The sequence below is a fragment of the Gobius niger genome (genome assembly GCF_951799975.1).
Source record: "Gobius niger genome assembly, chromosome: 13".
NCBI classification, from domain to species: domain Eukaryota; kingdom Metazoa; phylum Chordata; class Actinopteri; order Gobiiformes; family Gobiidae; genus Gobius; species Gobius niger.
The window spans coordinates 16524801-16547553 of NC_136864.1; the positions used below are offsets into that span (position 1 = coordinate 16524801).

The window sequence follows — 22753 nt, forward strand, 5'->3', positions numbered from 1 at the left end:
TACGCACACAACACACTTTCTGGATCGGTGCTTCAGGCGTTTCACACCAAATACGACCTGAGAAATTGGGTAGTTCTAACAATATGAGATAAAAGATTAAATGTAAATATAAAGTGAAGATTTCAGAGATTAAAATGAAATCGGCTCGCTATAGTGAAAGATATATCACATAACAAGTAACACCAACACGGTTTCATCCTAATTTAGATGCTTTATTTCTTGCATAGGCTAACAGGGTGCAAAAGGCATATATTCTATAAAGCAAATCAACGTTTCATAAACCTGAGGGAAAATGGCAACAAGCACAGTTAAACAGAGTATTGTATAATAAACAATACATAAAGACAGTAAGGCTTTAGAGGTCCACAGTTCATAATATTTGAATAAGAACACAATAACCACTAAATAATAGCAGTAATACATAAGGCACAGAAGCAAAATGAGCAACAGGGACCGTTCACTGTTGATTGTCACAGAACAGCAGCAGTGTCAGACTGCAGTTTCAGAAATAACAATCAATAATCCCTTGTTTTCAATCATTCACAAACATAAAGCAGTAAATAAATGGAATGTTTCCCTTAACGACCTCATGGTCATCAAAAACCAAGGACGCTTCAACCAGTCTTCAGGCACTTTGAGAATAAACAGCAGGAGTAACCTTTAGTGCAAAGCCATTACAGAGGCATTGACATTAATTAGCGTGCAACAGTTAAGACACACAAGGGTAAGACTGAAAGCAGGGCACAGTGTGATCCTCAGAAAGCCGCTCCAAAATCAGGAGCTGGAGTGCAAGCACGTGTCTGCAAATGCAGAAATTGAGCTTCCAGTGCATGTAACTTTGGTGTTTGAATAATAAAGAGCAATAAAAAAGTTAAATAAGGCAAAGATAAGAAAAATAAGGCTGTACGATTATACAATCTGTATCCTGGAGGGAATCCTGTTACATCTCGAGGAACTGTCTGTGACTGAATCTCACATTTTACAAAACTGTTTCTGCTCCTTTTCCCCAGTTACCATTTAGAAGAGAAGAGAGCGAAAATTATAAAAAAATAAATTAAATAAAATCATGTTTTTAGAGACATCTTATACTGTTCCAACTCTAATGTCTGAATGGGGAATAATTCACAATTTATAATAGCTAAACCCGTCTCTATACCAGAACCTATTTAAGTATTTAAGTATTTAAGTATTTTTCTCACATTGTGACGTCCAATCACAGACATCACCAGAGATGCAACAAGGGGCACTGTCCACTGTGTCCAGAGTACCTATACTAATAAAACACAAGCAACAGTGGCTTTTGTTGAGGCTTTGGATCAACAGCATAAGGTGAATATGTATCTGGTTCTGCAAATGTTCAATAGTAGGTGGTCTTCTTTATAGATACAGTATGTGCAAGGCTATTTAAACACACCAGCTACAAGCTTTCCACTGTTGTTTTTCCACAGAGTGGCTTTTTCTCTCTGCTGCCGAGCACATTTTTACTGTCCACCCTGAGCTCAGCTGCATCCTGCCGCTCACACAAGGTCCCCAGCAGCTGAGCGGTTTTGAAGACGGAGCTGTGACCCGATGGATGTAGAGACTGGACCTTCTGCAGGTTCTGGAGGGTCCGCAGCATCTCTTTAGAGACAATGGGCAGATGCTGCTCCTGAATCAGGCTGTTCTTGGTTGACCTCAGGACAGTCTCACGCTGAGCTGGGGATTTAGAAGTCATCCTGGTCTTCGTTGGGCCAGGGCCTCGTATAGACATTTTCTTCATTGGAGGTGGGGAAAATGTCTCTTGTTCAAAGTATTGATCACAAGAGGATATTATGCTGTCATCTGAGCCATCACTTTCAGCTTCATCAGAGCTGTCCTCATACTCTTCCTCCTCTTCTTTGGTGCCTTCTCCTTCAGTGATATAAATCATATCTTTGGGCAGTGAAGTGAACTGGTAAACAAGACGCTGGCCCTCCACCTTGTTCAGAATGCCCCTCTGATAGTAATACCTGGAAGCACAATAGCATTAATATCTTAATTTAGCTCCAATGCTCAAGTTAACCTCTTAACCTTCACCTGAACCGAGCACATTTTCTCCGCTTTGGCTTTACCCAAATCTACAAGCCTCGAGAACAAAGCGTCAAAAAAGCAACAAAAAACGAGAATGAAAATGCATAACAAAAATGGGCCAAAAAAACACAAAAGAGCAACAAAACCATGAAGGAAAAGCAACTACAACGAAAAAGAAAACTGACAAAAGAGCAACACTAAAAGAGACAAAAACACAACGAAAGCGCTTCAAAAATGTGACCAAACCGCACCAACAACGCGTTTTCTTACAAATGAGGCGTTACACTGTTGCCTTCCATTCAAGAAGCTTTCAGAATAGGCAGAATAGGGTAAAGCTAAACGGGAGAAAATCTGTTTGGTTGGAATTATGGACTTTTTACCAGCTACAACCACAAGAGGTCACAAGTCTCCTAACAGCCTCCAGTGGTCCCAAACTCAGATAAATGGAAATCATGACATCAAGCGCATAATGCTACATCAAACATGCCATTATCAATTGTGTAAATTAAACTTTAAATAAATACAACATTTAGAAGTTCAATATTACACAGTAGTTCAGTAGTACATTTTGTGCTGTACCTCAGAGCTCGACCCATTGTCTCATAATTCATGTCCGGTTTGTTCTTGTGTTTTCCCCAGAGTCTGGCAACAGCTTTTGAATTCACCAACTTGAAGATGCCTTGCCGATGATCAGTCCATTTGATGTAGCGGGGGCAGACTTGTCTATCTTGTAACAACTCCATGAGGAACTGCCACAGGTAGAGCGTGTTTCCTCCTACAAAGAGAGAGACAAAGGAACATCAATAAACTAACTCAAGTGAAAGTAAATGACATATTAAGCTTTTAAAAATCTTCATCTTCAAAGAATGGGATCTTGTCAAACACCTTTGTTGTATCTGTCTCTTTTCACAGTAATCTCTGGTGTGGGAGACTCAGCCCGGCGGTGTCTAGATTTCTTTCCTGAAATAAAAAAAGGAGTTTATATAACTATCACAGTGCGTCTTCATTAATATGGATAAGCTATGTACATGAGCAGATCTGACTGACCTCTCTTTTTGGACTGAGGTGTAGTCAACTCATGGTGCACAGTGCACCACTGCGGCTGATCGACAGCTCCCACAATGCCCTCTGCTGACACGGTCACCTGGGTAACTGGAGCAGCCATGACGTCACTCAGTGACGGTAGAAAGGTCTGGGCTGCTGGGGCACACAAAAAGGTTTAATAAGAGCCAGTATGAAGTGAGTCCACTAAGTGTAATCATGTATTGTCTTGTAGTTGTGAGGCACTTACAGTAATGTTCTTCCAGAGACAGTGTGTCAGCACAGTCCATGTTGAGAAGAGACTCAGCAGCAACAAGTGTCTCCATGGTTTCTTCTTCTCCACTTTCACATGCTTCCACTACAAAAAAAAGAGACATTACTAATTCAGGGATAGGTGCATCGATCATGAATTTTGAGAACATATCTAAATTTCAATAAAACACCTGGATTTAAGTCATGTTATTGACATCAATGAATAAGTCCAAAAAGCTTTATTAAAAAATATGGACAATAAGTTTAAGTGATTAAGTTCCGTAAATAAATGCAAAATGTCAAATACTCTCCCTGGACACATGCACCCTCAGCACAAGGCAGAACAGAGAGATGCTAGCAAACATCTGCTAACAGCTGTACGGTGACAACTTTTGATTCCTGACAGTAGCGTCTAATCCTACCGTTGAAACAAAAGACTAAAGCCGAGATGACAGTCAGTACCGTAACAGCGAGAATAAAAGTCAATCAAAGTAATGTGTCGTTCTGTTGTTGGTAACAGGCATGATTACCATTAGCAAATTAGCATAGCATTTAACTTTTTAGTTCGTCGATGTACTCCAGACATAGAACAACATGACACTGTTGTAAACACACTTACTCTCATACATTTGATTATAAACTAACTACAGCATTGGTTTTATCCCAAATTGTCCACGTCATCCTATTATGGTATTTGCCTGTCTTCCCAAGACAGACCAATGTTTTGTTTTACTTCCTGCTTTTTTCCAGAGCGTGGTCGTGTTCGAGGTGTAAGATGACGCATGCGCGACGCCAACAGACCTCACCATTTACCTGTTACTTTATTTAAACATACGACGGTTCTTACTCACTGAACTTCATCAAAATGTGTGTGACGTGCCACGAGCCGCGTGGTAGGTACAAGATATGTCCATAAACTCACCTTTGAGCAGGTGCTGATGGTCGTCTTTACTGGACTGTTCACAGGTTAAGCTCGAGTAAGACAGCAGGTGCGCGTGGGGGACTTGTTCTACTATCACCGCAGGGTAATCAGAGCACGCCAGCAGCTGCAAAACACAACACAACTTATTAGAAATGACTTAAGTACAAAAAATGAAAATACAGTACTGATAAAATAGTTACCTGTGTCATGTTTACATGATCACTTGCAAAATCAAAGATGAGATCTGACTGTTGTAACATGGTTGTATCCAAAATGTCCAGCTTTCAACTTGACGAACACATTGCTTTCTGCTGAGTAATTTGTTTTTGTGTGTCTTCTATGCAGGCTGATGAGCGTATTCCCAGAGTGGATCCTCCTGTCAATCAAAAGTGTTTGTTTCCTTGGAGATGGACAGGCCAGTCTCTTCTTCTATTGCAGCTTGACTCTGCTGTGCTGAAGAACATTGATGCTAGTTTACTGATTGACCACAGACACAGAGGCGTCACAGGAAGCTCATGCTCTGTTTCGATTCTTGATGAGGAAGTGGGGGGGCTGCTAACTGTCCTGTGGTCGGACAGAAAACCTGCTAAAGAAGAACACAAAAAAAACACTCAGTATGTACAAAAGGGTGGGGGTGTTTGATAGTAAATAGTATGCGACACACCTCACGCACAACTCAAATAAAAAGGGCAAACCTGTTATTACAAATTACCCGACGAGGTGCTGTTCAACAAGTCTGCACCCCTCGCAATACTGTGGTGTTTATCATACCACTTATCTCTCTTATCGTACTTCTTAAAGCGACACAGGAAGGAAGCGTTTGTTCTGAAGTGTTTTTTTTTTTTTTACTGCGTCGTGTGCAGGAGGTGGAGGAGGCAGTTGGGGCTGAACTTGAATCATCAGGCTGCTGTTGCCCAGTGTTTCAAGGTTACAGGGTGGTTCTGTTCAGACATTCCTAACTAGACTGCAAATGGCACTTGCTGAAGCGTCTCCCCTACTCCCTTTGTTCACTGATCGCGCTGTGTTTTATCACTGCTTCTCTGGCTTTTTTCTTTTCCCTCCAAAAACTGCCCCCCCCCCCGGTCCCTGTCACAACAAATGCTGTTGACTGGTTTGTTTGGCCATTTGCTTTTGTTCACAAGGCCTCCGCCCCTCATAATGACTTCTGTAAGCATGCCCACAACAGCCTTTAAACAAATATTATGTCAGCATCTACTGTACCACCCGGAGACTTCGATTTATTCTGCGTTTTTAATCAAAGTAATTTCCCCTTTGATGGAAAATGTGTTGTTCATTTTGAATACTGTTCCAAATGACGAATAGTAAAAAAAAAAAAAACTACACACTTCTGTAACCATTACTACACCACTAACTACCTCTTCACTATTACTTCAAGTAGTGGAAGAATTCGCGTTGCAGAGGCAGAGCGAGTGCGGGTCAGTTATCACACAGGAAGCACTGCTCAGTTAGGAGGCACCACTTCCTGAGTTTTGCACCAAACCGCTGCCAACATCTCTGCCAGCGGTGTCCTTCTCATTTCCAACTTCCTCTGTTGTTTGCGATAGAGACAAAATACCATCTGGCATGCCCATCAAGGGCGAACACATAAAGCATTAGTTCGAGCATAAATACTGCTGTGTACAGTATTAGACAAAACATGCTGTGTTTATTGTTGCTGCGTTTGTCGACAGAGCTAACAATATGTACTCCAGTTCAGACAGTTTAACTTAAGTTGTAGTTATTAAAAACTAAAACAAGAACAAACCAGGTTCAAACATAACACTTTAGAAATTGATAATGAGCAATTACTCTGTTTGCAATATTTCCCTCAAGATACAGACTATTTTAAGCTCTACCTAACATTATTTTTGTTGCAATACGAGTTTTCTATTATGATGCATGTGGCTTTGTACTCCCCAACTGGAAAATCAGGATTGCATCTTGGCACGTTATCTCAATATTTTAGCAGCACAAAATGCAGTCTGAGCGAGCGCAAACTTTGTGTCGCTTCAGTGTTATGGATAAAGGAGGCCATCTGTATTTGACACGTTTTGTGGCGTCTGAGTGGAGGTTGTTCTCGACTGACAGGCTGTACGTGTTGGCTTCCCCTGCAGCTGCCTGTGGCTCTTATACATATCGAACAGTATGGGGCTTTCTTTGTTCCTCTGCTCTCCCCTCACATAGGTTAGTCTGTGTGAAGTGTGTGCCAGGCCCCTGAGGACGCTGATAAGCCCCATAACATTCATTCCCCAGTTTGTGTATCAAACAGTGATATGGAGACAGAGGAGGGCATAGGCTGTGTATTTGTGTGTCTGAGTGTGTGTGTGTGAACTAGGCCAGGCTGATAACAGTATGCTAAGTGAAGCAGCTGCTGATAAGCCCCTCTTGTTGCTTGGGGTAACAACACGGGGCTTGTAAAAACGAATAATAATAATAAAAAAATGTTACAGAACAGTGAAGGTGGCCACAATGACACATTGCTTCTCTGTGGTTTGAAAAGGTTTTTGAGCTTGTATCTGATAAAACATCATGTAGGCGCGTGCTATAAACAGACTGAGCAGCACAAGTTCAAAGGCTATTCAAATACTTTCACTTTCTCTTAAAACTTAGTTTCCACTTCAGTGTATATTCACAAAGGACAATAAACTGTACAAGAGATACACAAGAAGGATTCAGTTGTGATTGTACATTAAATCAAAAGTATGGCACTTACCTTATGTTTGTACATTGACTTTGTTGCAGTGCAGCAGCTGACAAGCAGAGCAGAGGTTGGCCCTGTTTCACACAAGAGGCGTCACCAATCCACTGACCTGGGATCAGTCTCTTCAGGGCTACACAAGTAAGATTTAATATCAGAGTGGACCGTGTTTTGTCTTCCCCAGTGCCATTGTCAGATATTACTTCCTCTTTTCCCCCTGTATACTGCCCTCCCTTCACGCTCTGATTGGTTACCTGTGTTGTGAGTCAAGGTAACCCGTAGTGACCATTGTCAGAGTGAAGCGAGTGTAAACATGGGTGTATTTGCAATGTAAAGCGGCTGACAGGCGAGGGGCCGATCTGCAAACAAGCATGAGGGTTATATGAGGGTGGAGTCCAGATAATGTCAGGAAATAAAGAGGGGGAGGAGGTCAGGGTCTAATCAGTGGTGATGTCAATAAAACAATAAAAGAATTCTGCTGAACCATGTTGGTTCAAAAAGAAATATATCTCTACGCAAAAGGCAGCCACAGGCAAGCTCACACAAGGACAAACTGTAGATTGACACACATTCACATTATAAGGTCCCTTGTGCGCCCTAGTGGCCAAATCAAGCATTGACACAAGTAAAAAACAAAAGCACTGTCGACATCTCTTTATTCTGGACTTGTGTCTGTGCCTGCCAGTGATACGGACACCCTTTGGAATAACGGGGTACGTGGAACTATAGAGGTTCCAAACACCACAGTATATAAAAAGAGGATAAAACTCAAAGCCATTTGTTCATTTAACCATTTTTTCTTTACTTGTTGTGAATTTTAAGACTTTAAAAAAAATTATTGAATGATTTTGAACATAAAACATGCTTGTAAGCAAATTATTATTGTCTCTACCTACTAAATAACTGCCTTCTTAAAAAGAATTTAGTACACAAAGTTCAGAAAGCAGTAGAGGTATTTTTTAGGGCTGCACAATATTTAGCCAAATTATTGTTATTGCAATATTAGCTGATGAAGTGCGTGCGAGAATCAACAATACATCGCAAATTTATGGAGGTCTCCCATCGGACTGACTTAAGGTTAACCTCTTAACCCCCACCTGAACTGAGGACATCTTGAGAAAAAAAAGCGACAAAAACGAAAGGAAAACAAGGAGGAAACGGCACAAAAAGTGACAAAAAAGCATTGAAAAAGTCACAAAAGAACAACATTAAAGCAACAAAAAAGTGATGAAAAAGTGACAAAAATGTCTTACGAAAACACAACATAAATGTGAAGAAAGGAACACAACATTAAAGCAATGAAACAAAATTCAAAAAAGTGACGACAACACTGCAACAATGGAAGGACAAAGATCCTTTGAGATCAGTTTTGTAGGTCTTAGCTTTCAAGTGAGGCATTACTCTGGTCTATAGGCTGTAACCTTTTAGATCTTGGTAAAACTGAACTGGAGAAATGCACTTGGTTAAGGCGGGGCTTAAGAAGTCAAGGCATGCTATAATGTCCCATAGGGAAATGTGTCCTCTACATGTGACCCATCCTTCGATGCCGCTGGGGGAACTGGTAAGGAGCAGTGGGCGACCGCAGTGCAGCACCAGGGAACCCAACTCCAGATGTCGGGTCAGGCTGATGGTCAGAACCTATTGTGCATGTTTTTGGTTGTTGGGGGAAACCCATCGAGACATGGGGAGAAACATGCAAACTCCACACAGTAAGGCCCACACTGGAACTGAACCTGAAACTGTCTTGTCATGAGGCAAGAGCGCTAACCACTGAGCCACCGTGACGCCATTTACACATTTGTGGGAACAGAGCCTAAAACAAAACCAAAAATCTTTACTTAAGTTAGTTTTAGTCATAATTTTCCTATTCTCCGTCGCCAGCGCAAGGTTCACTACAGTTATCAAATATTGCCGTTTTTTCCTTATATGGCGCAGCCTAAATATTGTTTGTTTTAGTAAATCCTTCAAAAAAGAAACCCGCATGCTGCATAACTAAGGACCATGTAAAACAGAACATGCCATGTAGTGAAAGCTGTGAGGCGGCAGATGACTGATGTGTGAGCAGTAATGGTGTGTGCACTATTGAAGCTCACACAGCAGGAAGGAGATGAGGAGGATCTTTGATATATTCTAAACCTTATTTAAAGACATCTTACATTCGGCCTATTGCTCATGGAAATGAAGACGACTCCCAGCCTACGAATGTATACAATATTTACACTTTGCGATGTAATAACAGGACTTACTGAAGAAGAATCATAAATCTGTGCTGGTTTTCGTCTCCCAAGCGTCTCTTCTTTCCTTTACATAAAACGTCAGATTACACATTTTCACTTTGTCATTTTAATCATAGTTGTTTCTGCTGCATGGCTTCATATTTCCATGTTTGATACTTGCATTACAGGGCGGATTCCTGTTTCATATCCAAAATAACTCTAATCTGTAATATAATGTGTATATTTAAGTCATTTAGTTGATCTTTCTTGATAAATCTATTATTTTTAGTGGTTAATTGTTTCTTATTGCGGGTCTATAACAGGCATGAGACGGGGAATACAGTATCCTGAAAAATGACCAGTTACAGAACCATTTAAGAAGTAACCAGGGATCTTGTCTTTATTTCTTTTATTGGTAGTGTGAACAAGGAAATAAGCTCTTATTTGATTATACAGTATTTCACTTGTAAATGTGTGTTTGTGTTTGTGTTTGTATGTTATGATTGCCTTTATAAAGACTTGAACAGCCATTTACAAGATATACAGGGTGTAGGTGTTTGTGTGCTAAATATCAATCCTATGAATAGCAGCAATAGTTACTAAAATCTCTTCTAGTAGTGACCTTTTAGTCGTAATTTTGAAGATGAGGTTGTGGCGCCTCTGTACAACCTTCCTTTTGAAGTCTTATCCCCCCGTTTGTGTCTTCACGTCATTTGTCTTTTGCTTAAAATATTGAGCTGCTTCAGGAATGCTTCAAGCGCTTGGTTTGGCCCTAAAAACCGTCAACTCCCTAAAAGTGTAGCAGAGGGTAGGATTAGATTGTTTCAATATGTGCGTGTGCTCGGCAAGAGTTCTCCAGCAAAAAAAAAAAAAAAGAAAAAAGTGAGAAAACATAAAAAATACCTGCAAGAAATCCAATTCGCGTGCAACCCATCAGTCTTAGTCCATGGGAGAAATGAATAAACACATTTGCATACACCTTGACTGATGTGCTGTCAGTGTACAGGACCTGCTTTGAGGCAAATCCTTCTGTCATACCGGCGTCACGCTCCACAATCCGGAGCTCTCAGCCTTGCAGGTTGCGCTAGCGTGGTGATTTGTTGTCGCACAGTCCGAGGGGTCCTATAAAGCAAGTACATCAAGAGTATAAGGTTTTGAGGAGCCGCTGAACATTTGAAGATGCGGGGAGAGTAAAAAAAACAAGATGCAAGATGTGCCCGTGTGTTTATGTGGCTATGATCAATTCCTTCTGCCTGTTATGATCTGCTCACCTTATGTTGACTTTGCTCTATAGTGTGTGCGAAACTAAGCTTACGACATTATTATAGTATGAAGTATGATTGATGTCCAAGATAGTGATACAACCACAAATTACATTAATGCATATAATTATTCAAGTAATCTCGCTACGACCTTCACTGGTTTTGATCTTAGTTCAAAACTTTCTACCCCTTGAAGCATTGCCTTGGATGGACTTCACTCAAAGCGGATTGTTTCTTTGTTCTTTCCAAATGTTGGGAGTGTGTTTGCCAGACAGTAAGAAAGATGTCCACACTGTGAGTTAAAATCCCAAATAAATATATTCAAAAGGGCAAAGGTTGAGAGCCTTTAAAAGCATTGCGTTTGACGGATCGGGCTTGTGTCAGGTGCAGCGAGCATTATAGCTGTTTCTCTATGTTTATGTCTGATGCTGTGGACTTCTGAAGAGTTCGTAAATTACTTTCAACACACTCCTGTGGCAAGACGGTATGTTTACAAATGATATTGCCCTGAAATGTTGTGATTTTAGTCCCGCTAAGTATCTGAAAAATGTGCTTCATCGTGAAGCTACTGGTGTGTTCATTTTATAGATAGTACAAGAGGCGTTCCAAGAAACAGCACAGGCTCATTTTTGTAGGAAAACTTTGCCTATTTGTGACACAAATAAGTAACCATATACCCAATAATGCATCATCATAATTATAGTCATCTGTACTGAAAATGTTTCTCTAATTTGAATTTTTGGGCATAATACTCCATGCATCTTTGCCTATTAGCAATCTTTTGTATACATTTAATGGAAGAGTGATGACTGCTGTAATTGATGTTGTTTGGGCTGCATGATCTGATGTGAGAAAATAATAGCAATAACTGTTTTGGATATTGTTATTGCGAATGATTATGTTGCAGCCATTTGATTTAAACATCAAGTTATGTCAAAACAATGCTTAAAGGTACTCGATGGATGAGGTCCAAAACAAGGCTAAAATGGAATAAATTAAAAAGGTCATGACTAATTTTTTTCAACTTGGGGGTCATTTACCAAATGTAATGCAAAAGTACAAAATGAGTAGCATGTGCTAAAGTGAATCAGCATCAGAGTCATTTGCACATTTTCTACTCGAATCCTCTCATTTACTTGTATATGCGATTTTGCAGCGTCTACTTTCTTTATCTGATCTTTTTTCTTTATTTGAATTACAAACAATGAACGAGGAAGCCACAAAACTAAAATGTTAGTTGTGGTCCAAACTCATTCCTAACTTTATTAACATCTTTGCCGCATCCCAGTTCTTCACAAGTTTATGGGCACATTTCACAACTTGCAGGGTCACTTTTCAGGGTCACTTCACAGAAAGCTAGAAATCTCGCTGCAACTTCATTAAATTGTTCCAAATGCTTTGTAATTAGAGGCACAGTGTGTTTTCCCCACAAATGTAAGAGTTTACAATATAGAGTTCTGGAAATTCCACAGTTAATAATAATAATAATAATGCATAAGTCTTATATAGCGCTTTTCGGGGGACACAAAGACAGTTATTATGGCGATCCGCCATCTTTGCAGCTGTTAGCATACATTTCCATTGACTAACATTAGCTAAAAACAGTATAAAAAGTGGAGAAAAAGCCGTGGAACAGCTCCGTTAGCTGCTGAGTTACTGCTGGTAAATACATCTAACACGCTGTGGTGTCCAAGTGTTTAATGTGAACAATAACTCCAGTATTTTAACTTTTAACTGTAACAAGTGAATTTCTCCTTTGTGAGATTAATAAAGGTTTATCTTATCTTATCTTATCTTATCTTATCTTTAAAATCTCCATTAGTTTACAATTGCTGCTAATCCCATAATGCTTAGCGGCATGACATCACATTCCCGAACTATCAAAGACGGACAAAGTAAACTTCATTCCATTACTAGAAAAAAAAATCAGGTATGGTCATGTGTTCTATTGATGTGGATTTTGCATGACCTAATTTTGCTTTATTAGTCATTTGCCGATATGTCGTGCAGTCCTGAGGTTTGTCATCACTGTAAGGATTTGACTGAAAATATTGTCTGTGCTGAAGACTTTTGAAAGGGTTAGACAATTTTCTTTGGACAATCCACAAATCACGTAATTGTCCCGTTGACTTAACCAGACTTCACTCTTCATCTTATCAGTAGGTGGAATCATTTCTGACTCCGGCCCTGAAAGCACCGTGTTGTTTATGCCCCCAGTTTGCCACAGTCAGCTCTGTATAAATATGCAAATAGACCACGTGAAGGAGGAATGTGTGGAGAGAGGGGGCCACGCCAGGTCTGTTCACACCACGAGACGCAGACCCCATAACTAATAACGTCTCTCCAGCTTGAACACAGATGCCTTATGCTTATGTATAGTATATGCACAGACTGTAGCCGAGATACAGTGATCTTTATTGAGTGTAAAGACCTTCCCTGCGCGAGCGAACAGGACCTAGTCTATTAAAAGTTTACCGTCGCTTTTATTCTCAATGAGCCTGTGTTTTCTCATTAGCCTTTTGACATCCATCTGCTCTGTTCTTTCCCCGCCTCTGTCTCCACCGGCTCCTAATAGCAATAAAAATGGCAGCCAGCGTTCTCCTCTAATATCATTATTAGCTTTGGCTGAACAAATCGAGATCCGTATGTTGACACACTCTGATGCCCTCCATTAATTGAAGATGCGTTGTGAAGATAAATGTCATTAAGAGCAATCATGTGCGTAGAAATGCGACAAGCTACAGAGAGGAGAGAGGATTTGAAAACACTAGTCGCTTTGTTGTAATTCTTTCTGGTGCTACTGACAGCGAAATGTGCGTATATCAGCTCTGGCATCGCGTGACAATAATATGAAACAGGTTTTGCACAACATCATGGGGATTAAAGCCACACTAGGCAACTGATTAAAACAAACTAGAATGATTTAGTAACGAGACTCCTCCTGGCTAGCAGCCCTGGTTATTGTATTTTTATGTCTTTTTTTGGCACAACAGTCGTCAAAACTGTAGTGGTCTTTTGGATTGTCTTTGCAAGAGTCTGGAAGCATAACTTAGCGAGGAATGTTCTGAATGCTTTTTCGTTCTGTTTTTTTTTGGGGGGGGAGAATTCTTGTCAAACCACATTGAATTGTTTGAAGACGCGCTGGGATAACAGAGGCAAGAGGAGTAGCACGGAGAGGAATGTATTTGAGGAGAAAGGCCCAAAAAAAATTGATAAAATAAATAAATAGGGCAATTGAGTGCAGAGAAAATTGCCCAATTAAAAGTTGTTAGGGATTTTAACAGGACAGGGAGCATCTTTGACAACTAATGTGTCATGTGTGATACTGCTTTAGCTTGAAGAACGGCCCCGGGTCAAAATCTTTTTTTTCTTCTTTTTTTTTAGGCTGAAAAGGAGAAAGATCGCTGTGTGCTTCCTGTTAGCCCCGAGCATCACATGATTCCAGTTCTGTTACGGATAATTCAAAGCCACGCATGCAACACTTTGGCCACAAGACTGTCCTGACTCTCTCAAGAGGAAGAGTTGTCATTCTGTAAAAACATTTATGGGAGAAAAAAAGCCAATTTAGGCAAGGCCATACAATCACATACAATTGGGTCCATAAACATACATACTGCAATAACAATAGAAATCTCGAATAGTTGGCTACATTACACGAAGTTCACAGATTTCAAACATTGCATCAGTAGTTCCAAAATAACTAGTGGCAAAAACTTGTCAAGTGAAAAGTGTACAATGTAGGGATATTAACCATATTATTCTGCCCCGCCCACTTTTGCCTTTTTTGGCCACGGATCGGCACTTCCGGTAGGGCACAAAGTCCATTTACTAAGTTTAAGTGATGATTGATAGGAAATGTGTACTGCTAAAATATGATGTACAGTAGATCGACTTGTGTAAAATGTCCAATGATCATTTGCATCAACAAGCCAACACTGCACTGTTTGTGTGGGCGGCCAGAAAACGGCTTTGTGTCCGTGTAGTGACTGATTTTCTCTTGTAAACAAATATGAGAGAGGGGGCGGTGCCCACGGGAACCTTTGGAATAAGGTGAATAGTCTTTACATGGGAGAGTGAAAAATTCTGACCTTTACTATAGTTAATGCGATTAACAGAAAAGCAAGTCTTTTTATTGAAACCCATGGATCAAAGGGTGCTTTGAGGAATAGACCATGTGTGCAGTGATCTCTTATGCCTGACCTCAGATTGTTGTACATTTGGACAACCCTACATGTTTACTATAATTTTATGAAAAAGAAGAAAGTTGGTTTCTTCTTGTGATGATGGCAGTGGTAAATAAAAAAGTGCATATTTTTCTGATCTGGATTACTATGTGGAAATAAACATGGGTTTGTTAGAGAAGTGAACAGAGATTTCTTCATCATGGCTTCAGCTGGGCTGGGACATACAGTGGGGAAAAAAAGTATTTGGCCAAAATCCAATAGAATGTCTATGTGAAACTGACCAAATACTTTTTTTCCCCACTGTACATATGTTGCTGCTTTCCGACCAAAAAATCCAATGAACAATCCTTCTGACACATTGCTGTGTTTCGGTAGTTACGTTTTATCTGCTAAACTGTTGAGTGGAAATTGTATAGTTTATACGATGCTGCTCTCACCCTTTAAAGTACTAGATTATGTCCATGATGGTGGTGTGCATAGATGCAGCTGCTCTGAGCGTTCTCACTCAGTGATTAAATTGCTTCTAGTATAATCTATTTCTACTGATGATGCTCTAAATGGAATTTCATTGTTATCTTTACAATGAAAATAAACTGCTGAATATACAGTGACTTCTCCAGCATCATCAAACTCCACAACAATTACATTCGTAAATAATATTCACTATTCAGGCTTGTGAGCCCATTGAGCTGTCCACAGTTAACAATAATATCGTCCACTGCAACTTTACTCCATCCCAAGAGGCGAAACTTGTTGATTTTAGAGTCACTTCTCTCCCCGTCTTGTCGAGGGAATCGGATGAAAACCAGCACCTCCTCATCCATCTTCCTCGTGCTATCAGTCCCTGTCCCGCGCCCCGCCCCGTCAGGCCGTCGTGGTGGACTTGTTGGTCAGTCTCGAGTTGCTTTGGTCCGAGGCCCGATCGGACACCTTCATCTTCATACACGACTGCTTCTCGTCCATCAACAGTTCGGCCGGGAGGCACCAGCAGCACAGACAAGACTAGCAACCAGAAAGTTAATGTTAGACAAGATTATGATCGATTTTTCCTGCTATTGATTACTGTGAGGACTCACCCTGAAGCAGTTCTTGAAGCGCTTGCTGACCATGTACAGGGCGATAGGGTTGATGCAGGAGTTTACAGACGCCATGTTGATGCCAATGTAGTCCAAAACAAGGAAGAAACTGAAGAGCAAGAGAGTAATGCTTAAGCTTCAGTCCGTGCACTGTTGGAATATACTGTATGTACTGTATAATGACTGTCTTTATTAGGGCCCTGCAGATTATTGCTTTTTGTCCAATTGCAGTGAGATTAGTGCTTATTGATCGACAGGTCTATCCAGTCAATCTGTGGCAAATACAGCTCATTGTTTGGAAGATTGGATGCTGAGGAATAAAAACAGTGCTGGATTTATTTCATACATATTTGGAAACATATCAGCATGTTATATCAAAGTGGACAATTTAGAGAAAAACCCATGTTGTTGTTTTGTTGTTTTCATGTGTCCCAACCCTGTATTTGATGTTACCTCAGAAGCTCACAGCGATTTGGGTCTTTCTCGTCGTAGATGGTGAGTTTCAGGATGCGGCTCAAATGGAGAGGCAGCCAGCAAAGAGCAAAGACCAGCACCAGGCAGAAAATCGTTTTGGCCACTTCCCTTCGCTGAAAAATAGGAGAATTCATATTGTAATAGTAATATTTTAATGAAGTTTTTGTACTCTTACTTGAGTAAAAAGAATACTTGTTCCACAGTGATGAAATGTTTAAGTGGCAAAAGCATCATGTGACTCATAAAATAGATGTAGTTTGTGTTTCATGTACTTTTACTTAATAAGAACAACATCATTTCATGTTTTGTTTCTTATGATTTATGTCACGACTGAATTGTAAATCACATTTTTACTCTCAGGCCGTTACTCAGTACTCACAGTACTCGAGTAGCATTTTACTCTTACTTGAGTAATTACTTTGGTTTATTTTACTTCTTCGTGAGTAAAAGTGAAATATTTTAGCCTCCTCTGTATAGTGTTCGGGAAATTCCACAGTTACCATGGAGATCCGCCATCTTCGCAGCTGGTAGCATACATTAGCTAAAAACAGTATAAAAAGTGGAGAAAAAAAGCCATGGAACAGCTCCGTTAGCTGCTGAGTTACTGCTGGTAAATACATCTAACTCACTGTGATGTCCAAGTGTTTTTATGTGAACAATAACTCCAGTATTTTAACTTTTAAAATCTCCATTAGTTTACAATTGCTGCTAATCTCATAATGCTTATAATAATCTCACAAGCCTCATCCATATTCAGAGACTAGTATTGAAATTAATCAGTAAAGTTGTACTTAGTAAAACCAGACACATTCAAAAGGTTTGCCCTCAAGTCGTAAATACTTTTTCTTTCTTTCTTTCCTTTTTTTTCATTTTGCAACTCTAGTGAAGATCACAAAGACTGTCTGTTCATGATTTATTCACGGGACCTGTTTCAGATGATCACTCAGAGCGATCTGGACTCCGTTCTTCTTCCTGAGCATCTCACAGGTCATCAGGGTGTAGAAAATGGCGGTGCAGACCAAGGGGAGACAGAAATATGCTCCAAACAGCCACCAATCTTTCGCAGACTTGTAAAACTGCAGAGACAAGTGAAAAATGTGTTTGAGTTCACGTCCCCTCTTGGGTTTAGCTGAGGTGGGGTCGGAAGCTAATCACACAAATGTAAAGTGATCCATGGTGAATGTAAAAGGGGTCCTGTGGGTGGGTCTCTCTGAAGTGTTGAGCTGTATATGAAGACCCCAGATGGACTAAAATGACTTGTTGATATTGTATGATTTCCAAACACACAGGATTATTATACAGGTGTCCAGCTGTGTCTGTGCAATAGATCAGTGTTTTTCAACCTTTGTTGAGGCAAGGCACATTTTTTCATTGAAATAATCACGAGGCACACCACCAGCAGAAAATGTTCTCATCAAAGTGTCTTGGCTAGGAACACCATATAGTCTCACAGCCACAATGCCTCAATACATCACTAATTCTCTTGTCTCAAAGAAATTAACTACCTGATATGGAAGAGTATAATATGGTTACTCTGCCGATCACTAGACAGCATAGACACTCGAAAACAGTACATTATTTGTGGATAATAATGCATTTGTTTAAAAAAAAAAAAAACATCTAGTGAGATTGGATAATTTCCCAAGGCACACCAGACAAGATCTCACGGCACACTAGTGTGCCACGGCACAGTGGTTGAAAAACACTGGATTAGAATGCTCAAGCCTGGATTGGATAGTACAAAAAAAATCACAAATGATACAAATCTCTTAATAAGATATACAGGTGAAACTCTGAAAATTAGAATATCGTTAAATTCAAATTCAATTTCTTAGACTGTGATACATGATAGACTCATTACATGCAAGTGATATATGTACTGTATATCCAATTCAATTGAACTTTATTACGGACAACAACAAAAATAAAAAATAAATTACACATAGCCTATATTTGTTATAAATTTGATTATTATGGCTCAGCTTGTGAACACCCCAAATTAAAAATGTCATAAAATTTGAATATTTTGAAAATGGACTGTAAGCCATAATCATCAAAATTATAACAAACAAAGGCTTGACATATGTCACTTTGCATGTGATAATGAGCCTATATCATATATTAGTTTCACATTTTAAGTTGAATTACAGAAATTGATTAACTTTCAACGATATTCTAATTTTCCGAGTTTCACCTGTAAGGTCAAAAAGTGGGGAGAGATTTTCAACAAATTGCTCAGGACAGAGCAGTGTTCTACCAGGAGCCTTAACCACGCCCCGTAATGCAAGCGTCCGGGTTCTAATCCCCCCTGGACGGGCCTTTCTGTTTGGAGTTCACATGTTCTCCACGTGTTTGCGAAGGTTTCCTCTGGGTACTCCGGTTTCCCCTACCACTAAAAACATGTACAATAGGCCAGGATAAATGTGTGAAAGCGTGAGCGTGGGACAACATGCAAATTAGCCCAATGCTACAATCCGCCGTGGCGTGTTTACATGCATGAGACCCATGTGTGTTTATTAACATGCACTGTCCTGACTAAATAAACAAATAAATACGTTAAGCATTATGTTTTGTAGTAATCAAGTGAAGTAAGTAAATATACAATTATACCTTCAGCCAGATATAGCCTAGATATAGTTTTACATCTTTATTTTTCCCACAAATCTGAGAGTTATCCCCGGGTTTCTGCAGTTTTTGTGTGTGTATCTTACCCTCATCAGCTCACTTTTCTGCATTGGGTGTAGCAGGCAGATGCGGAGGTGCTCGCCCTTGTAGTCCATGTTGATCATGTCGAAGCCTATCGCCTCCGGGACGGCCAGGATGATGGAGATAATCCAGATGAGAGCGATCTCAATGGCCATCCACTTTGGGACTCCGATGCCTTTGATACGACTCCACGAGGCCACAGCACGGTACCTACAAACCATGAAATAGGAACATAAAGGAATCAGATTGTGGCTGTGACTTTTGAGCAAATTGACTCATTTAAGAAAAAAAAGACTATAGTTTGTGTCACAATCTTCTTTGCTGCATGTTTCTAATTGCCTTATGCTCGCCATCTGCTTCCTCGGTCTGTCTATTTATCCACACTTGGGAGCAGCAAAATGTCTGAATTGGAGCTCTTTGTGTCAACTTATGCAAACCTGTCACATTTCATTCTTTGCCCGGTGAAAAAAATGTCTCACAGCTGCAAAATGAAACCCAGAAAACCAGACGATTTCAAGCCGGATATTTTGGCACCTCAGAGCAACCACTTGTATATATCTTTGCTTTGTGGACATTGTGTGGGATTACATGTTGTTAGTCAGTGTCAGCTCACCTGTCGATGCTCAGAGCGCACAGACTCAGGACTGTGATTCCCACTGAGGCCTTTTGCACAAATGGCACCAGTTTACACAGAGTCACACCGAAAGGCCAGTCCTCTGCCAGCAGCTGCGGACCAACAACCACCACGGTTAATTAACATCAAAACAAAAGCCAGGATCACACAAATAGAAGTAAAAGCACAAATCTACAGGTGATTACAAAGAAATTACATATTGATTTGGTTCACCCTCCCCTGTGAATTCATACATAGTTCATCATGGGCTTGTAACCCTGTTTTTGTTATGTGTCTCTTATATTACTAGCCTCGCACCCTGTCTTGAATTCACTTTATAAAAAAAATAACAATGTATTGCTCCTGTCCTGGCTGAATTCTAGACTAGTTTTGCCTCTGTTAGCTGTGAACCTAATGGAGCTCTGCAGCCTCATCTTGCATATACTCTTGTGTAGTATATGCAATATCACATACTACACAACAATAGCATATCTCAATGTATCACAAAGTACCTCAGAAACTACTTTAATATATGACTTGTGGGCATTTAAAAGGTATTAACTTCAAGATCAAAACAAGCACAAGATGTGGAATGATACACAGTTGACTTCTGTTTCCAAGACGTGGTGAAAGAAAGGTGCAGCGTTATTAGCCTCATATGTGGGGTTCGTATCTCTTCATCCCACCGACTCTCCGCGTCTTTGCTCTGGTATGCACTCCGCGACCTGTTGTTTTCTCTTGCTTGCCCCCTTGGTCAAAAATACAAACACTTCGGGCCGCTCTTTCCTGCGCACATCGGACGACCCTTTCAGATAATAACATACCAGAGACCTAAGAGGATACAGACGGATCCTAATAAGTTCTCGGAAGCTTCCTTTGCGGGTGTGTACCTGAGTGGAGACTAGATTTGTACTAGTCAACCTTTAGTCTGTGTCATGTGACTTTGTCTCCATCTTTTTAATCCCGCCATGTTTTAGCAATCAAGCAAAAATATGCGGGGAATGCATTTCAATTCAAAACTCCTGCGTTTCTCCACAAACTCTTTTGCCTACTGCAAGTGTAATCATGATTTCAATTATCTGATTAGCAAAGCGAGACGGTTGCAGTTATTAAAGGTGTGTTATGCAACTTCTTCTGTGGATTATTTTTTTTAAATATATATTGGATTGTATTTGACCTTGTAGTGACCCAGTGGCTGAGTGGTCAGCATGGTGCCTTTACTTTCCATCACTGTGGTCTCTACCAGCTCCAAGATCTATTGTTTATAAGGTTTTCACTACTGACGCACCCTCTCGACAGAAAACCTACAAAACAATTGATCCTGGAGCGCTGTAGAGACCACTGTGATGGAAAGTACAGGTGCCATGCTGAGCACTTATTCTGCCAATGGGGTCACTACAAGGTCCAATAAACATAAATATCACCTTTTTCCCACATAAAAAGTTGTATAATGCACCTTTAAGGTACTGTACGTTGCAAACAACAAAAATAGAATTAGAAATGTGAAATACCATATAAAACATGTTCAATCTATAGTTAAGACATGTATAATGATTTCATGTGTTTAGCACTTTTTGTTTTAGTCCTCTCTCAAACGTTAATGCTTCTAGACGTGTTTACTGATAGTGAACTGAAACAAAATCTCCCCACTAATCCATCATTATTTACCAATAGATATCTTTCGAGCCCATTTACAAAAGCAGCAGATGCGTGAACAATGATTTTGTTTCCTCTCACCTTGTAGACATTGATAGGAATGCCAATAATAACATGCAGCAGGTCTCCCAGAGCCAAGCTGCCGATCAGTATGTTAGGTCCGTTTCTCATGCATTTATTCTTGTAGATGATCCGCAGTAAAGTGGAGTTGCCAATGATCCCGACCACAAACACCAAGCAGGACACCACCGTATTGATGTACTTGAAGGTGTCTCTGATTTCGGTGGGTCCGGTGCACATGGGGGGAAGGCGGCGTGGCATGGTCGTGTTGGGCCTGACGGGACCCGGACCCTGCACCTCTCTCTGCACCAGCCCGGACCTCTGGGTGACCGAGAGGGGCTGTTGTTGTCGCTGTCCGTTGACCACAAGTATAAGGCCAGACAGAAAGAGTAGCTCCAAGCTGATCAAATGTAAAGTCTTCATTTTGCAGGCTTTAAGTGAGCTAGATCCAAATTATCGTCTTTGAAATTGTCTGAAAAAGACGGCAAGAGTTGTAAATTAAACTTTTTTCCCACTAGACTTTGAACTGGTAGTATTTGTTTTTTTGTTGAGTCACAAGTTTGTGCAACAGGATATAAGACTTACAGTTACAAACAAGAGCTAATTATCACTCACTATACTAGCAAGCATTTTTAGCAGATATATAGACATAGCAACAGTGTTATATCTATTCTCTTGTTATACTTACCTAGTTCTTAAACATTTGTGGAAGTGCTCTTAAAACCCTCGCCGTGTCCATCGAAACAGTCCCAGAAAAGTGTGATGCTGTGAGCGGGCGATCAGGTCCTCTGCTCCATGCTGCGGGCTGCATGTGTCCCATATGTAAAAGTTCTCGTTCCGTGGCCCGCACTGACTTCAGCTGCAGTTCACTTGGTCTCAAGACTCTCTCCCACCCCTCCTCTTTTTATGTAGACGAGCAGAGGAGGACGGACAGAGGCAGCAAGGAGAAGCAGATACTGAAACCAGTCTGTGCCATTGGCCCAGAGTGTCTTGCCCAAGGACACAACGGCAGAATGCACAGACCAGAGCCAGGATTTGAACTGCGGATCATTGGATCAGTTGATCGGTGGATCTACAACAGTTCATTTCAGTCGTGACTTTTGCTGTCTGTCATGTGGAAAACCAGGGTTCGATTGCTAGTTAATGATCATTAGATCATCATGAGACAAAGGATGTGAATGTGAATAGTTTAAAAGCCATTCTTTAGCCATAGCCAGTTTAATTGTACATGCATGTCCTAGTTACACACCTACTGACACTGTAGATTCACATTAATACATAGGTGGGGGTAAAGTGTCTTGCCCAGTGACACAACAGTGCAATGTTTGATGCTGGTTTTCGAAACGCTGATCATTTAGATCTGTGGATGAATGCTTTAACCACCATTTGTACATCTGGGTCAGGGGTTCCAATCCCAGCTCCTGAAGATGCACACTGTTGTTGTGTCCTTGGGCAAGACACTTCACCCACCTTGCCTCCAGTGTCTGCTGCGTACATTGGTGTATGAATGTCAATGGGTGACTCATTCCTCGCTATTAAGCGCT

At 40.5% G+C, this 22753-nt stretch overlaps 2 protein-coding genes across 7 annotated transcripts; both read right to left on the reverse strand.

Moving 5' to 3' along the window:
- Window positions 1-224: 224 nt before the first annotated feature.
- LOC306972666 (ETS-related transcription factor Elf-1-like) lies at window positions 225-7161 on the reverse strand. Of its 6 annotated transcripts, none has more exons than XM_079569356.1 (8): window positions 6978-7161; window positions 4465-4847; window positions 4265-4388; window positions 3341-3448; window positions 3097-3249; window positions 2935-3009; window positions 2629-2824; window positions 225-1988 (listed from the first exon to the last, which is right to left on the reverse strand). In XM_079569356.1, the coding sequence occupies exons 2-8, from the start codon at window positions 4522-4524 to the stop codon at window positions 1418-1420; spliced, it is 1287 nt and encodes a 428-aa protein (XP_079425482.1). In that variant the 5' UTR covers window positions 4525-4847; window positions 6978-7161; the 3' UTR covers window positions 225-1417. The 6 variants fall into 6 exon arrangements, with proteins under 6 accessions (XP_079425482.1, XP_079425481.1, XP_079425484.1 ...); XM_079569355.1 differs by having other exon boundaries at window positions 4465-4850; XM_079569358.1 differs by having other exon boundaries at window positions 3097-3246; window positions 4465-4850; window positions 6978-7160.
- Window positions 7162-14936: 7775 nt separating this feature from the next.
- On the reverse strand, window positions 14937-22045 carry ednrba (endothelin receptor Ba). Its single transcript, XM_079569361.1, has 8 exons — window positions 21898-22045; window positions 21231-21681; window positions 19494-19606; window positions 18886-19090; window positions 17101-17250; window positions 16154-16287; window positions 15701-15809; window positions 14937-15626 (listed from the first exon to the last, which is right to left on the reverse strand). The coding sequence occupies exons 2-8, from the start codon at window positions 21630-21632 to the stop codon at window positions 15489-15491; spliced, it is 1251 nt and encodes a 416-aa protein (XP_079425487.1). The 5' UTR covers window positions 21633-21681; window positions 21898-22045; the 3' UTR covers window positions 14937-15488.
- Between the last annotated feature and the right edge of the window lie 708 nt (window positions 22046-22753).

Bases quoted from the DNA above. Each gene is read 5' to 3' on its own strand.
- LOC306972666 (XM_079569356.1), bottom strand. From the start codon at position 4,524: ATGTTACAACAGTCAGATCTCATCTTTGATTTTGCAAGTGATCATGTA. The intron at 4,389-4,464 runs GTAACTATTTTA...TGTGTTTTGCAG, and splicing joins ATCATGTAAACATGACACAG to CTGCTGGCGTGCTCTGATTA. The intron at 3,449-4,264 runs GTGAGTTTATGG...TTTTTTTTGTAG, and splicing joins CCATCAGCACCTGCTCAAAG to TGGAAGCATGTGAAAGTGGA.
- ednrba (XM_079569361.1), bottom strand. From the start codon at position 21,632: ATGAAGACTTTACATTTGATCAGCTTGGAGCTACTCTTTCTGTCTGGC. The intron at 19,607-21,230 runs GTGAGAGGAAAC...GTTGGTCCGCAG, and splicing joins TTCCTATCAATGTCTACAAG to CTGCTGGCAGAGGACTGGCC. The intron at 19,091-19,493 runs GTGAGCTGACAC...CATGGTTTGTAG, and splicing joins TGCGCTCTGAGCATCGACAG to GTACCGTGCTGTGGCCTCGT.